Source organism: Eleginops maclovinus, chromosome 20 (assembly GCF_036324505.1).
Source record: "Eleginops maclovinus isolate JMC-PN-2008 ecotype Puerto Natales chromosome 20, JC_Emac_rtc_rv5, whole genome shotgun sequence".
Lineage (NCBI taxonomy): Eukaryota > Metazoa > Chordata > Actinopteri > Perciformes > Eleginopidae > Eleginops > Eleginops maclovinus.
This window is the reverse complement of record NC_086368.1, coordinates 17,397,569-17,415,155: the sequence shown is the minus strand read 5'-3', so window position 1 is coordinate 17,415,155 and position 17,587 is coordinate 17,397,569. Positions and strand designations below refer to the sequence as shown.

The 17,587-nt window shown below is 38.9% G+C and overlaps 1 protein-coding gene across 2 annotated transcripts; it reads left to right on the top strand.

Annotated features, from left to right (window-relative positions):
* Window positions 1–1,087: 1,087 nt before the first annotated feature.
* camk1a (calcium/calmodulin-dependent protein kinase Ia) lies at window positions 1,088–17,523 on the top strand. 2 transcript variants are annotated; one of them, XR_010168301.1, is made up of 13 exons: window positions 1,088–1,240; window positions 2,576–2,694; window positions 10,469–10,600; window positions 11,540–11,614; window positions 12,063–12,201; window positions 12,313–12,439; window positions 12,741–12,816; window positions 12,901–13,013; window positions 13,106–13,184; window positions 13,691–13,778; window positions 13,926–14,100; window positions 14,761–15,017; window positions 15,103–17,523. XR_010168301.1 is itself a non-coding variant. In XM_063912072.1 (12 exons), exons 2-12 carry the CDS (start codon window positions 2,609–2,611, stop codon window positions 14,862–14,864), a joined length of 1,194 nt encoding a protein of 397 aa, XP_063768142.1. In that variant the 5' UTR covers window positions 1,088–1,240; window positions 2,576–2,608; the 3' UTR covers window positions 14,865–17,523. The 2 variants fall into 2 exon arrangements, 1 of the variants encoding a protein (XP_063768142.1); XM_063912072.1 differs by having other exon boundaries at window positions 14,761–17,523.
* Window positions 17,524–17,587: the final 64 nt, after the last annotated feature.

The following is a 17,587-nucleotide window of genomic DNA, read 5'->3' as shown; positions in this document are numbered from 1 at the left end:
AATCATTACAATATGAGCATAACCAATAGCTAGCATAGCCAATATCAAATCAATTAAACGTATTTATTTGTATGTTTGTTGTTCATTTATAGTGGTGAGCGTGCATATAGTCTACCACCTGTCTCAGATCTCCTCTCTCCCCCTGCTCCTCTGTGCAGCAGTAGACAACACGTTTTAAGCCTTGTCTTATTTTACCTAAGGAGCATTTTTTCTTTCATTTATGCATATTTTTATTAATTAATCCCCTTTTAAACTTTATTTTGTTTTATTGTCCTGTAGCATACTTTCGATTGATTTCATACCAGTTTATTTTTTCTGTTTTGTTAGTTAGACGGTTTGGACTAGGAAAAGAGTGTTGAGATGTTTTGGGTATGCGTCAGGGGAAGAAAAGAATAGCTTTTTTTTTACAACTTCAGGAATTACAGACTGTGAACATGATATTTTCAAGTTAACTCTCCATTTACCCAATAATAAAAGATAACACAAAAAACATAAAAGATTCTCAATCTTTTGTGTTTTTACAATAGCAACACACCATAAAAGCCTTGCAATGTGTTGCAACAGAAAGAGTTCATCAATAAATCTCCCTTTTAACTGATTCTTAAACATTTCATATGAATATCAGAGGGATGGTGGATAAACTTATGTGTATCTTTTTAGTCCTAATTGCTTTAGGGCCCTATATCCCGTGAAAGGGGTGCCAGTGCAGGGAGGATACTGTAAGTGAGTGGATGTAGGGCGTTGCCTCAAAATTAGTGGCAACTCAGAGCTTTAATTCCCTGAAAATGCCCATTAGGCCTAACGTGGTATATTTTCAGTAAGCATCTAAAACCTTACATATTATACAATCCGCTTGTGTGGGCCTCAGTGCTATGTGATACATTATTCACAGTGACACGTTATGCCTGTTTTGCAGAGCCTCTAAAATTGTCTGCATAACCTGCATACTCAGCAGGAGCGTTATTGACTGCCCTGCGATAAGCTCTCAGGAAACAACAATCAGATTCACAAAAAAAAGCTGTTCACATGCAACAGACGGCGGCTCGACTTTCTTTGTGTGAATCGCAGATCACGTTGTTAAGAGAACAGTGAGTGATTTTATGCTGCACTACGTCCACAGACGTCTGGTTTTCTTGACGTCAGGAGAAGTCTAAGTGGACCCAGCGCTGCGCACAAGCACAGCAACCACATCGCTCCCACAGGCAAGGAGAAAACATCACAGCCACAGATCGCCATTTAGGTATGTCTTTTTTTCTAGCCATATATTCACCGAAATGCAAAATCAATCGTGTTGTTTTTCTTTCAGAACTAAAACTTGTGAAGCTTTTGTTTTGTGCGCCTGAATGTAGCATCTGACGGTTTAACACAAATATGCTGCTTTCCTTTGACTGCCATACCCTTGAGCGCTGCAGTACTATATCGCACACCCACACCGCCTTTTCTCTCTGTAGCCTGTACTTGCATGATCACCACCTCGAAGAATTGACTTATTTCCAGTAATGCTGGCGTATTGCACCGGCAAACCGTTTGAATTCCCATTCAACCCCCTGCTTCCATTCACGCCCTGCAGCCTTAATGCAGAGCAGGTTACCACACATCTCAGTGGAATACAGTTTCCATTTCACCTGAGCTCTTTTATTTGTGGTTGTGGTAATCGTTAGGCTATTGTTTAAATCTTCAGATGTTAAATACACAGGTGTCCCAGCTGGTATCTGCCTCTACTGACCATGCGTTTGTTTTTGCGGCGCTACCGTCCCTTCTTTGACAGTCTCTGCTGCACTGTTTGCCCTACTTTATGTTATTTTGTTGCTATGAATTGCTGCCCGACCAGATCTCTACAAAAAATAGTGTGGGTTGTAGCTTTTAAGGGGGCATTGTATCCTTTTCATTGTGCAAGTTTCTTATTTTAGCCGTCAATTTCTTATTTTTTTTCCCCATTCTTTTTCATTTATAACATTTTTCGCAGCCTTATACAAGTGTACAGTATTTTTTAAATTAACTGGCCTTCAGCTTCAGCGTTTAATTATGCTTGATTTGACATTTCAGCTTATTAATCAGTCATCATGCATATCAGAAAAAAACTAGTAACGTGTCTTTCCACCAGTCCAATCAAACGGCAATAACCAGAACACTTCATCATAAAAAATCAATGGTTTATTTAATGGATGAAGGTTTTATGCAGCAATCAGTCAGACAAACTGTAATTGACATATTAAACTGATACTGGGGCTGAATATATCTTACAGTCTAAATACTCTTAATTAAGTACGTTATACAGTGCATGAGTGCACATTGATTGTGGTGTCATATATCCAGTTGCCCTACTGTGGGATTGAATAATGTTTGTACATCATCAGTAAGTAGTTAAAACACACTCAAGATGATACAAAATCAAGGAACTGAGGGAATGTATATCTTAAACACATGTTCATTAAATGTCACATCAGATAAATAGTTGGTGCACCTGATCAGACATTTACATTTGATTACACATGCGTGGGGTCATATCTTAATGTGCATGCTTTTAGTCTTTATTAACAGTTTATTTTGTGTTTCTGTTCCCTTTGCCCCATAGCTGTAGTGTGGCGAATCGGATCAGCATTATAGGATGCCTCTTGGAGAGGATGGAAATGGATGGAAAAAGAAGACATCAGACATCAAAGAACATTATGACTTCAAAGAAGTACTGGGAACGTAAGTACTGCTAGTTTAGTGCTATTGTCAGGGAAAAGCTGAATGTCCAATTCGGCCCAAGTCTCTCAATGGAACCAAACACTTTATCTTGTGTGACTCAGGAATAGTCTTTTGCTATTGAAATATTCACAAGTCGTTTATACCTCCATTGTGATGGGTGGGTGGCTTCAGAAGTTAAAGCAGTTAATGCGTCAAAGCCTTGAAAAATAGTTCTCAGATGATCCCCATAAAAAAAGCTACATTTGTATGTGTTAGTAGGTTGAATAAAGTCTTAATATACCCTATCTGAGAAGGTCGGCGTCATCATCTCTATTCTTTAATTTGTTGCCACATTGTGTTCAATCAAAAAACAATTGAGAAAGCATGGGGGTATAGTTTCCAGGACACCAACTTTGGTTAGTTTCCAGAATTTAAGTCAAAATATAATGAAGCTGCTATGTGTAGCCCAGGTTGTGTAGCCTGATGTGTAAACTGTAAATGGGCACCTTTGCATACACAACCCGTAGAGAGTTGGAGACACCAAGGGATTAAAGAAGACCCACCACTCATTCTCCCTCCATCTGTCCATGCTGTCAGAGTTGCAGTATTTGAGTCTGGACTCAAAGAAACGTGACTGACATTTTGGACGTTCCTGTCACGTCTTGACTCAGACTTGTCTTGTTCTTGGCGGCAGTTAGATGCTGACTCAACTATTTCCCATATGCCTTAAAGTTTTCAAACATGCATTTTTTCCCTGGTCAATTGGACTTTCTTCCGAGCGGTGCAAACATTTTGAAACATATTACAGTTAAATTTTATGGATTGGTTGACCACAGACAGGCAAAGCAAAGTTAACAGCAAAAATATATGATAATAAAAGCAACAATAAGATAACTGCATCTAGTATTAATTGCAGCTTGCATACTTCTGATCCTTACTTCATCTATTACTGATGTTGAACATGAGTTTAACATGAAAGGGCTATAGCTGCAATTGTGCTTATAAATGTGCTTGTAAATATGTGTGCATATTTCAGGCATGAGTGGTTGCATGTGAGTGTGTTTGTTACTGAACATCATTATCAGTTGAAGCCCTCTTCCTGCCATGGTCAAAACTCGTAATGTGGAGAGCACTTGACATTCAGGCAGTGTGGCCTTAATGTTAGCTTTGACTCAGTGCTCTTGTTTTGAGGAGAGTAGGAAAGAGTACTGAATGGATGCGAGGTTGTTGTCAGAGACCAAATGTATTTTCTCTATGTATGAAACCAGTCACAATCCAATTCATTCTTCCCTTCCATTTTCTCTGAAACTTTAATCTTACTCAATTCAGTGGTTCTTCTTATTCCCCATAAGTATACAAACAAGAATATTAAACTCAATTTAACCTGTGATCACAAACCTCTCTCCTAAATTTTAAGTATTAAAGATTCTGCTGCTTCGTCTGCCCAAGTTATATATTTGTCTCTATTTTTTTAATAGATTAAGAGCACTTGTTGACTCATGGCAAAAGGAAATATTACATTCACCCATTTCTGAAGCTGCAGTCTATGATTGGTCTGAAAATATTTTCAAAGTTCCATCTTGTGTTGTGATGTGGTCTGGTGGAATCAAAATGTGTATTCCTGCTCAAAGTCTGGTATTCTAAATAAGTCACATTTACAGCTCTGTAGATGTAACACACCTTCCGTTTGTAATAAACCACACTAAATCATTAACCAGCATGAAAAAGGTTACCTTGTAATAATGATGGCTGGACTTACATAGACCTGTGACTGCACTCTCCAGGGGGACAAAATTGGTCCCAGATGGTCATGGGACTGCTCTTCACTCCCCCAAACTGAGAACAAGTGACCTAGCACATGTCCACCTGTGATAACACGAGTGTGCCAGATGGAGTGTGGTTTTGTTTTCTATCTTTTTGGAATCACACCTGTTTACCCAGAAAGGCTGCACAGAATCGGATTTTAATGACTGTGCAGCTCTGGTTCATATCCAAAAAAGTGAAATAGCAGTGGGTAGATGATGAGGCCGTCTGGTTATGTTGAGTGCTGTAGGAGGACATCAAATAAGTCTCCTTCAGTCTCAAAGACTGTGAGCTGCAAGCACTCTCAGACTGTTTAACAGAACTCGTGACTGCAGCTAAATGCTGATTATTTCAGTTACGATTTCTGTAAGGCTCACAAAAACTTTCAAAAGTGATTGTAATTTGAAGTATGATAATAAGTTTTATATAACAAGGATTGGGTGAGTTACCAGGATAGCGGGTTCTCATATTTCATAAAAAAAGATGCAGAAAAAAGCTGAAGTAATATTCTTTGCCTCCTGTCACTAAAGCTGGACCTGGCAGAGGGCAGAATTAATGTGTTGACGGAAAGCTCCTTATGCTGGGAGAGAAGATTACAGAGGAGCTTTATCCAGGAATTCAGAGCATGAATTTAATTGATTTATGTTGAAATATTGTATTCAGATCCAGCTAATCCTTACAGTCTAAACTCTGTTTAGAGTCCAATTCTGGACTAGGGTTGGCAGATTGAAACACTTGTGCCTCTCTGCTGCTTTTCATAAAACATAGGTTTAACTATAAAATTCTAGCTAACTCACGTTTTCTAAACTTTGATTTGGAGGCCGTCTTTGAGTTTTTGTGAAAGACTGTAAAAGGAGGTAGAGAGTATAGCAGCTAACCCATCGCTGTAGTTGTTATTGGCTATTGTTGTAATGAGTGTAATAAGTAGGACAGTTATTGCTTCTGTAAAAGTCTTATCTTTTATGGACACTGACAACACTGATGGCTTTCCTTTTACAGTATCATTAAATGTCCCATGAAATCTTTTAGATTCTATGCTTTTGTCCTAAGTTTGACGTTTTCTATGTATGAATTATGATGTATTAATGAGGCCTAAAAGCAGAAATGACATTCGTGCTTGTATAGTAGATCAGTTTCCTGTGGACAGAGATATCCCTGCATGCTGGCAACTTGTCTCACAGGACTAAAAAGCATGGGGCCAGTTAAAGTGACCCATGATATATTAATAATAGCCTATGTTATGTTGGTATACAGTCACAGTTTTTGTATTATTCAAATGCAGAGATGGATAAATATGTGTGTGTAAGTGCTATGCAATTTAGAAAGAATTGGGTATACTCAAGCTTAGCTAGCAAAGAGTTATTAGAATACTATTTTGTAGTTTGAAGTTTAGGCTACTATATTGTTTAGTGTGAAATGTAATTCAAAATATCCCTAGGTTATATAACTATTAAGAACCATTTAAAACATTTTTTATTGACAACTGGTAGATCTGGATATTTCCATGTAAGAACTACGTAAGTTTGTGTGATGCAACTTGCTTTAATTTAGTCATGCAAACATGTCAGCTTAATAAACACTTGTGTTTTATCTAGGCTAAGTTTAAATGTATGAACATCTGGTGCTACTGGCTCCTGGACCGAGATACTGTGATGTTATTAAAGCACATTTGCAGTCAAAATGATCGGTGTTAGCTGGAATTCCACATACTATGAATAATGTTCTTTTTTTGTTCCAAAGATACACTATCAATCAGGCAGAGTCATGCACCTTGGGCCTGTTGCTGACAGCTTCGAGCATCCATAAGTCTATCGATCTCACCTGGCAAGCGTTCCCCTTAAGCCCAATATGCCTCCGAGTCCCAAAAAAGCGTTCTCTTTTTAGCCTGATCCATATTGTGTGTGTGTGAGTGTGTGAGTGTGAGTGTTTGAGATAGAGAGGGGGGAAAGACAAGAGTGCATATATGTGGACAAACAGTACAATCCCATTTCACACTATCTACAGAAAAAAAATCAATACATTCATATAAACAAAGATGGTCCATTCACTAACAATTGCTCAACTGAAAAATGATGTGTAGGTTAAACCTCTCAACTCCTCTGCTCTTCTCTATAAACAACCACCATGAGTGGTTCCAGCGGTGTTCAGTACTGCATGGTCACAATGTTAATGCTCCTACACATTATCCGCCTGGAGTAGTTCTTAAAACTATCCGCCACCAGTTCATACTACTTAATTGTTGTATCTTTTTTATGGAAGCATTGATGTGCTTTGTTTAACATAAAATGTAAAAGGCCTATTGTAAAAAAGGGTGACGGTATTGGAGAACTCAAACAGGTGATGCAGCTCCTTGCAGAATTAGCTTTTTGGAGCTTATTGATTTGAGTTGGGGGTTGTGCCAGGGTTGTGACAAGGTTAGAGTTGTGAAAACTTGACATCAGGCGACTGTATTGTCTGTATCATATCATCCTTTTTTGTTTGAATGTTCATGATAGAGAGCTCAGAAAGGGAATTTGAGTGTCAACATCACTGCACACTAAATAGTTACTCAGCTGTGTTTTAGTCTGATATGATTTTATTAAAGGTTTATGAATTTTTGCTCGCCCTAGAGCTTGGGTCCTTCAGTGAATTAATGTTTAGATACTTGATTGCTTTTGATTGGACAGCGATACGTTGAATATTTTTAAAGTCTTGAATGTCTAAGATGTTTTTATAGTGCAATTCATTTCTTAGCTTTGGCTTGTTAGCTACTGAGAACTTTCAAACATGATTAATAAAAGAAAACAGCTGCAGCTTTATCCTGGGCCTCTAAATATGTGTCTGCACCCATGTTGTTTACTAACAGCTGTGCATGTAAAAAATAATTATGATGAACTGTCAGATAAAGCCTTGAAGACATGGAAGAGGGCAATAAGAGCATACTTCATAGAGGTAACACTGAGAGACGCTGACAGCGATATGAGAATGTGTGAATCAATATTTTCCCGTATGGACAGCTGGGATAACAGCGTCTTCTACAGTGTGTGTGTGTGTGTGTGTGTGTGTGTGTGTGTGTGTGTGTGTGTGTGTGTGTGTGTGTGTGTGTGTGTGTGTGTGTGTGTGTGTGTGTGTGTGTGTGTGTGTGTGTGTGTGTGTGTGTGTGTGTGTGTGTGTGTGTGTGTTGTAAGTGTCAGAGAGAAACCCATGCTGTGGTGTTATGCTGATGGCTTTGGGGCAGACACCATCACACTTATACAGATGCATAATTAACAGATACTGTATAGCACTTTTAAGTCATGCTTCATCCATCCATCCATCTGTCCATCCATCCGTCTATCCATCCATCCATCTATCCACCAATCAATCCATCTATCCACCAATCAATCAATCAATCAATCAATCAATCTATCTATCTATCTATCTATCTATCTATCTATCTGTCTGTCTGTCTGTCTGTCTGTCTGTCTGTCTGTCTGTCTGTCTGTCTGTCTGTCTGTCTGTCTGTCTGTCTGTCTGTCTGTCTGTCTGTCTGTCTGTCTGTCTGTCTGTCTGTCTGTCTGTCTGTCTGTCTGTCTGTCTGTCTGTCTATCCGTCTATCCGTCTATCCGTCTATCCGTCTATCCATCTATCTATCTATCGTGTGGAGGTTTAGTCTATCTCAAAAATGTCTAAAAATATGCTGTGACAGTCTTGTTCATGTACACAAAAACAGCCGAGCGTCAGCCATGAGTCTGGAGGCCAATGACTCATATAGGACCTATTTATTTGAATGTGTTAACATCCAGATAATGTGCATGCCAGGATTATTTATTGGCATAAAATATATCAGATGATATGGCAACAAGAAGACTGAAGAAATTGACAACAATCGTCTAAGTCTTGCAAGTTAGCTGTTATATTAATCTCATCAGTTCAGAATAACAGCTACAGTGGCTCCCTGTCTTCCTCTTCTCAAACCCCCTGAGAACCCACCCCTACGTCTCCAAATTAGCAACTGGATGTTTGATTACCGTCTGTCTCACGGCAACAGTAGAGTGTGTGCGTGCATTTTTATCTTTTAAGGAGTAGAATGGATCAGGTCACATCCAATATAAAGTTGAGTCAAAAGGGAAAATCTGATATATACAGTCATATATTTCTGATAATAGAAGTGTAAATAGATCAAAAACAGATCCTGTTGACATACTGATACTCGTGTTGCTTTCATCCGTGGTTATTGTCTAATTGAAAAGGACAGTAAGTTGTTTATCCAGGGGTCTGTCACATCAACAATGATTTTGAGAGTTGTATTGCATCATGTTCCCATGCTCATGGTTGAGGCTCTATTGTAATTTTTTCCTGATTGATTCATTTCTAATCTTACCATATAGGTTTTACACAATCTGTGGTTGCATTGAATTATAAATTGAATGCTAGAAGCTTTTTTACAATCAAATAATTCTTATCTAACTTAATTAAAATCCATGTTCTTTGCTTAAAAACTTTTTGTTGTGAGGTTGTTCTTTCTTTGAAAACTGTCTGTGGCTTTTGAACCGCTGTTCTGATAAATACATTACACCGTTTCAGGCCTTTTAAAAAAATGCTTTTGTTAAAAATATTTTTTTCTTTTTTTAGATTTTAGAGATTATAACACCCAGAGAATAGAGGCTTTACACTCCTGACCCTCTGAGGAAACCCCTTACTGTAAATGTTGCAGACATAAACACATTAAAATGCTTTTATGAGTCGATGCAAACTGGAGCTTCATGTGATTTAATTTTGAGATTATTTTAGGGACTTTTAGAGAAATGAAGCCTGAGATGTGTGTGATAATCGTCTTCCTTCGTGTGCATCAGCTTCAATATTCAAATGTTTCTGCTGCGCTGGTTCGTTGAGCACAAGATGGCCACGGTACAAAGCCATCTCAAGGATTACCGCAGATCCACATGGGCATTTATGATGACACAAAGATGGGAGGAGGTGTACTGATGGATGCTCAGGGTTACACAATAACTGTTCTGCTCTGTAATGAACAGCTAATAAACATTAAAAGCAGAATAAACAGAAACTGAGAGAGATTTGCTTTATTCCCGGGGTGTTGTTGACAACAGCCTTGTGAAGTCTGCACTCCTTTATTAAAGGTTGCATACTCAAGTGAAGTTCACTGTGAGAGCTCCTCACATGCTCCACAGTGTGACAGATGGAAACGAAGTTGCTGGACTCCCCCTTGGACTCCCATTGTGTATTGCATGACAGTGCTGTTTCACACACATGTAAAGGATCCCTGTGGCTGCTAACAACGCTTACTCTTGAGATCTCTCCCACGCTCATGTAGGGAGACTGTGTAAATGCACACTGTTCTCCCTCTCAGCATCGCCATAATCCATAATGCAGTCTAGTCTTCCTCAAAACAGCCACACAGCATTTACTATCTATTATTGAGTAGAATAAAAATAGTTTCTTTTTTCTTTTTTTAAGGCAAGTGATATTGCTATAAATGTCTTTTTGCGACTGCTGCTTTACCTCCTGAGTATTTTCTCAGACCCCAAAAAGTCTCGGTAATGTCAGCATTTTGAATTATTTATCTTAACACCACACACACACACGCACACACGCACCCACCCACCCACACACACACACACACACACACACACACACACACACACACACACACACACACACACACACACACACACACACACACACACACACACACACACAAACCAACACAGAAAGCTGGCTGCATGGAGGGTATTTGGAGACCCTCATTTAAAAGCTTGTAGTTAGTTATCACAGAATAATATAACGTTACCTTTTTTAATGTTGGAACAACTGCTCTGCACTTAAAAATATGTAGAAGTCTAAAATGCTTTGAAGGAAAAGCTCTGCATACTCTGTCCCACTAGAAGCTTCTTTTTGTAATATTGTATGTCTGTCTAGGCCTATTGCCTAATAAGGGTCAATTACATCTCAACACGTATATTTTACTCGACACAATTTTAAACTGTGTTTGTTTCTTCTGCCTCTGTTTCAGGGGAGCTTTCTCAGAGGTGGTTCTAGCTGAGGAGAAGAGGACCCAGAGGCTGGTGGCCATCAAGTGTATCCCTAAGAAAGCGTTGGAGGGCAAAGAGAACAACATCGAGAATGAGATTGCGGTACTACACAGGTACAATCACCAAAGGTCCTGGTCATATGTTGGCCTACGCTTTGTGTCCAACGGGAGGCATTACTCAACTATGCATGTACAGATGCAAAATATATGCAAGGGGTCAATTGAATGGGTGACTAAATGCATGGTGTCAGTAGAAACAGTAGGATTGTGCACCGGAAATGTCAGGAGTAAAGAAGATAGACCTATTTTTAGTGTCCCTGTTGCCAGGGCAACAGCACACAGAGGCGGAGATGGTGTGGAGTTCCCCGCAGCAGTGTATTGAAGAAAGAGAAAGAGACATAGAGGGTGGAGAAGTGGAGATGGGGGTAGGGTATGAGAGAAGGAGAGCGATATGGCAGAGTGGGAGGAGTGGAGTTTGGCTAAATACTTTAAGTCACAATTAAATAAACAGGAGTCATGTGAGTGAGAGACTAGCAGAGGTATTCCCTATTTCTATTAAAAGTCACAGCCCAGCCGATACTACGCTACAGTGATGGTTCGTCTATATGCTTTTGACTTGACTTAAGAGCCCAGAGAGGTGGTTGACTGTCCGTTACTGGTTCACAATGATAAACAATAACAATTTGTCCGAGAATAAAATGTGTTATTCTGTCAAGCCCTCTAGCTCTCATCTAAAGCTGATCTTAATGTTTCCAGCTGTGAAGCACTAGCGATTGTCCTTCTAGCCAAGAGTACTGTAACTGAAGCTTTTCCGTGTTCTGATCTGAGGGTCTCTTTCGGTTGCATTTTAGTGGAGGAGGGTGAACACACAGGTTTGATCCCAATTAACTGAAGAGCTTTTCATAGAAAAGAGGGAACATACAGCTCTACATTTGAATTATGCAGCAAGAATGACATCTGGTGACCAACTTACAGTGAGCAAGAGAGAATTGAATCTCAATTAAAAATGCAACATATTGTAACTGAGGATTTTTGTCCATTTCTGTTCCTCAGAATCAAGCACGCCAACATTGTCACACTGGAGGACATCTTTGAAAATACATCCCATCTATATCTTGTCATGCAGCTGTGAGTTATTCTCCCTATTTAACTTAGACAATGGCTTATTATATGAAAGAAGACATTGATGTGGATTTACTGAAGATTGATTTGCATTAATTGATTAAAGGAAATGCTACATTTGCTGGATCAGCATCCATTTGCAGCTTTTCTTTGTGTAAAATCATGGTAAATTGGATATTGTTGGGTTTTTTACCATTTGTTTTGACAGTAAATTGTATGTTGCAATGGTATCTGAGAACCAATGTCAATTAGCTTTAGGTTATATCATCTGAAATAGTCAAATTAGCATTTATCTACACAAAATATGTAAATGTAAATACATGTCATGCGTGTACTTTTACACTAATCATACTGATTTAGTTGGAAACTTTTATATCCATAGTTTAAAACAAGGTTATTTTTTCCGTGCTTTATTTGGTTTCATGAGCCTTACACTTTGAGTTTTACCTGGCAGGGTATCTGGAGGTGAGTTGTTTGACAGGATAGTGGAAAAAGGTTTCTACACAGAGAGAGATGCCAGCCAACTTATCCACCAGATCTTGGATGCAGTCAAATATCTCCACGATATGGGCATCGTCCACAGAGACTTGAAGGTATTATTGCTCAAGGAAGACAGGAATATAACTGCTCGATCTGGCTTGCAGTTGACTTTTTCCCTTCCCCTTGCAAATCCTCCTCTTTGATGCCTCTTCTCGTCTTTGCAGCCAGAGAATCTGCTGTATTACAGTATGGACGAAGACTCTAAAATTATGATCAGTGACTTTGGACTGTCAAAGATTGAGGGAGCAGGCAGTGTCATGTCCACAGCCTGCGGTACGCCTGGATATGTGGGTAAGGCATTTATTTTGTTGGTCAGCCAGACTCTCCTCGCCTCCCCCTCTCTTTCTTGTGAGCTCAGTATCTGTTATTTCAGCTGATACCCTCTCTCTATTCATTGAGTTGTGAGGGGCTCTTTCATCCACTTCTGAGTCAATTCCAAATGTTTCAGAAGGGCTCTCTACCTGTTTGACATGACCCACTAGATCACACGGTATTACCGAAAGGTCGAGATTACTTGAATTCACCCCCACTTCTACCCTGCAGCGTATATTCTTTCTGCTTTTCCTGAATGTCTGCTGTGTGTGCTTCACAGCTCCTGAGGTACTCGCTCAGAAGCCATACAGCAAAGCAGTGGACTGCTGGTCCATAGGAGTTATTTCTTATATTCTGTAAGTATGAGCTCCTTAATCACTGGGAAGTATGTAAAATGTTAGTTTTGTAGTATTGAATATTTTACAATATCACTCCCACAGGTTATGTGGATATCCTCCGTTTTACGATGAGAACGATGCCAAGTTGTTTGAGCAGATTCTGAAAGCAGAGTATGAATTTGACTCTCCGTACTGGGATGACATCTCAGATTCAGGTACTTCTCATTACTAAAATATCTACTGCAAATCCAACAGTGAAAGCGAACAAATCAGATTGGACTAATAGTACCATGATTTCTGTCTGCAGCCAAAGACTTCATCTGTCACCTGATGGAGAAAGAACCTTTGAAGAGGTATACATGTGATCAGGCGCTCCAGCATCCATGGTAAGAGAGTCACATACTTATTTCCTTTATATTTAAGTGAAAAATACTCAAATATGCACGTTCTTGAAAACAATAATAGTAATTTTCACTATTTTCTGGCAATTTACAGACTATATAAAAAATGGAGAAAAAAGAGATGCAAATCATTTATATCATATCATTATAATAATCATCGACCAGCAATCAGCTAACATTTGTTTTCATTATCAATAAACACATTGCTTATTTTATCAATTCATTTATTAATCTCTTAAACAAATCACATTCTAATTTACAAGCCAAAAGTGACACGCTCAAATGCCTTGTTTTACCAATAATGAATCTCATTTAACTATTGTATTTGTGACGAAGAAAAGTAAAACATCTTTTCATTTGAGAAACGGGAACTAGCTTAATGTTTGCATTCTTAAATACATGCAACAATTGATCAATTATTTAAAAAATGCATCGAAGTACTAATATTCTTTGACTGGATTTAAATTCAGTGATTCTTGTTGACCTTGCAGGATCTGTGGAGACACAGCTCTGGACAAGAATATCCATGAATCTGTCAGCGCTCAAATCAAGAAGAACTTTGCCAAAAGTAAATGGAAGGTCAGTGCCGGAATCACAGAGCGATCTGCTGAAAGAGCAGTTTTAAGATTCGCAAGAGCACATTCAGTACGCTTGTGCTGTGCTTCCCCTTCAGTAGCTGTCACACACAGATTGTTTTTCCCTTTCTCTCTCTCTCTGTCCATGAAGCAAGCATTTAATGCCACAGCGGTGGTGCGCCACATGCGGAAGTTGCAGCTGGGCACGAGTCTCGAGGGACCGAGTCAGATTACTCCCACCAGTCCCTGCCATGGACATTTGCTCCCAGAGGAAGAGGAGGAGGAGGAGGAAGAAGATGAGTTGGGGAATGGGGAGGAGGAGAGCTGTAAGTCATTAGTTCACAGTCAACTAACAAACACTGTTTTTTAGTCATATCATACATGCAGCTTGAGTTTATTAAACTAAATGTATTAGATATAATGCTACATTGTTATTTCACTGCATTTAACTATCTCAGATTTTGGGGCCAAATGTACAATCTTTCTCAAATCTATCATCTATCCTATATTAAGTGGATGAAGCATTTGAAAAACAAGGATTCTGCTGGTCTAGGACAAATGTACAGAAGGCAGAAAAACTGAGCCTCAGACAGTACCTGGAAAAGGGGATGATGGTGTTTGTATGCAGAGGATCTAATGGAAGAGGGAAGATGGAAGTGATAAAGGATGAGAGGATGAATGAGTGTGAATGAGGTTAGGGGTTAAGCTAAGGCATGACCCTGTTTCCTGAACATAACTTTACTTAATTAATATCATACCTGTGGCTGTTGGGTAACTTTTTATTACCCAGGATTGGCTAATTATGATAACTTCTTAGTGTTTGAATTGACTTCTATTTGGAAAGCCTTAGGAAGCTCCCTCTGCTTGACTGACTGTATTTAGTTTTGCACAAGTGACATTTTCTATATGTCTACTAATGTGATGGTGAGGGCAAAGTTATTATTACTTAATCTCCTTATGTTCCATCGTTTTGCTCTAATCTCCAGTATCCCACTATGAGGACGGCCGCCGTGGAAGCACTGAGGGCAGCACAGATCGGGACAGCCTAAGAAGCTGTACCTACTGCTGCAGGCCAGCCAGTCGCGTTTGAGCACAACCTCCGGTTGTCATGATGACATCGTATCCCTGGAGCACCCAGAGCCCGCCCGCCCAGTCTGGCCAGGAATGCAGAGTAGTTATCAGGCAGTGTCCACCAGAATACATCCACAGCAAGCAGCTCACTGTCATAGTGTGGAGAAATACTGTAAGTCTTTCCCCCACAATAAAAAATACAACATACAGACACATCCTGACTCAAGACAAAGAAGTTTAAACTTTTTTTTTTGCAGAACAGAATGCAAGGCTGCTCCCGAGCAGATAGTGATTTAGAGAAGGAGCCAGTCTGCATGATTAGCAACCTAACATAGAGTTGTCCAGCTACAGCAGACAGGAGTCATTACAGTGTGAACTGTAAAAGACGTTGTTAGAAGGATCCATTCTTCTGGAGTTTAATCAAAGAATATACTGTGGCCTAAAGGCAGACCTCTCTATAGATTTTGTTCTCACATTATCTGTCACATCTACCTCTATTCATAACTACGGTCAGTCTACATCCATCTGACTTAAGCACTCTACATTACTGGCAGCCTTCTCCAAAAATCTGGCCAGACAGGGCACAAAGAAAAGGGGAACGCTCTTTAGAGGGAAATACTGAAAAGCTACTCCTGCATGTCTTAATACTCCTTACCCATCAATGTGACTCGCTCCGGTCACTGACCAAGTAGCTGTTTAGTTGAATAGAGTTCATCTTAAGGCATGACTTCACTGCCGATGCCACCTGCCCCTTTGTTCCGTTGAATCACTTTGTCTTTATTCTCATATTAAGTGTTTCTGTCCTTTTATATGTATTTAATTCTTTTTTTAAACTTTTTTTTTTTTATTGGAGGGTGATTCTAAGGGACTATGGACTCTATAGTCTGGCTCAGACTGGGTTTGTAAAGAGCTGTTCTGACCTGGGAGTGTCTGCATGCTTCTGTTGGAGAAAATATTGAAATTGATGAATATCAGAAAGAGACTTTTTGTTTTATGGCTGTTCTGTTAGGAGAGGCTCAAACTGAGATCCCTGTGCGCCTGTAAATTAGAAGAATCATATCTGACAATCCTCTGTGAGCTCACATCATGTAAAAAAGAGTTTTGTCAAAGATTTAGTCATGTTGCGAATCCATTGTGCGTGGGAAGAAAAGATCATATTTACATCACCATTCTCATCCTTCCTGTTCTGTTGCTGATGAGCGTCTGAATATTGTCCGGCTCTGGATCTAATGCCGAGTCGGAGGGATCTCAGTCTGGGCGCTCCGCCTGCTCTGTGCTGTACACCTCTAGTGGAAGAAGTTTTGGTCTACTGTTTGCATGACCTGGTTAAATATGTTTACATGAATGATGATCAATTAGTATAAACACACGATTATTATTACTCTGTTGTATTTAAAAATGATGTAATACTGTAATTTTGAGCTATATAATGTGAAGTGAGTAACACCAGAAATAATGTTGTTGACAAAGTACAACACAGCACAGTGGACTTATCATTTGCATTTACTATGATGGTCAAGTCTCTACCCGAGGGACCTTTCTCCTGTACTATGTTTATTTACAACTCAAATATTTTTCTTTGTCTGTTTCCCTGTCGTGGCTTTGGTAGAATTTATTTATTCCCTCCTGATACCCAGGCACACGCAGAAAAAATACACATATCTTAATTAAACGCATGTGCCAGCCACAGTACAAAACATTACAAAAGATATACAAAGGTGCTGGAATTATCACATGTCTGCCAAGGGATTCTTCAGTGTGCATTTGTCCTCCTGGGTAGAAGAACTGCAGTTCTAAAGCCATTCAGTAAAGTGGGGCTGTTTTACTGTACATTCAGATACGTTGTCATCTTATAAATATATGACTTAAATTAAGAATGGCTATGTTTTGGCACAATATTTTAATGTGGAACAAAATAAGACACAATTCTTAAATTCAAATCCAAACACTTAAATCCTGATATTAATCACACTATACCATTGTTGATTTAAGGAATGTCATGATGACACAACACTATATTATTAGTTAGCCGTAGAGATAACAAACTAATTCCTGCTAGTTCCTGTAGATCTGTCACTTACAAGTCCATAGTAGAATAAAAGAAGGCAATTACTCTGGATTACACGACTATAATTGTGGAAAATATGCAAACTGTGTGTGAAGGGCTTCATGTTAACTGTAAGATAGCCGATGTTGATGAATTTGATAACTGGCTATTAATTGTTTGGTAATTACCTGTCATTGAACCTTCCCTGGGATTTGTTTCCATTTGGCTGTTTTTTAAAATCTTATTTTACCCATTACAACACATCTAAATGCATAAAAAAAACACGTGTATATTATATATATAAATATAAGTATATATTGTATATCCTTTTTTGTAAAAGCTGTTTTGAGCTACAACTGTATGGATGCAATGCATCATGGGTTATTGGATAAGATGTAAGAAAATACAACGATTTGTACCCACTGAGATATGATTGCAGGAAATGAAATAAAACCTCCTTGTCTATGCATTGTGTGTTCTGTCATTGTTCAAAAACGTCGAGATGTTGACTAAATTGATGTGATTCGTAAAGAAGTGTAAGCAATTATAATGTGGAAACTGATTACACATTATATGCTAAATGTATATCATTACTGAAAAAATCTTACTAATTTGACCTCTACTTTATTCATTAAACAACATTTTCCTTATATTGTGATAATTATGATAGGTGCTGATGGCCATTCCAAGACATA

Bases quoted from the DNA above. Each gene is read 5' to 3' on its own strand.
- camk1a (XM_063912072.1), top strand. From the start codon at position 2,609: ATGCCTCTTGGAGAGGATGGAAATGGATGGAAAAAGAAGACATCAGAC. The intron at 11,615-12,062 runs GTGAGTTATTCT...TTTACCTGGCAG, and splicing joins CTATATCTTGTCATGCAGCT to GGTATCTGGAGGTGAGTTGT. The intron at 13,779-13,925 runs GTCAGTGCCGGA...CTGTCCATGAAG, and splicing joins TTGCCAAAAGTAAATGGAAG to CAAGCATTTAATGCCACAGC.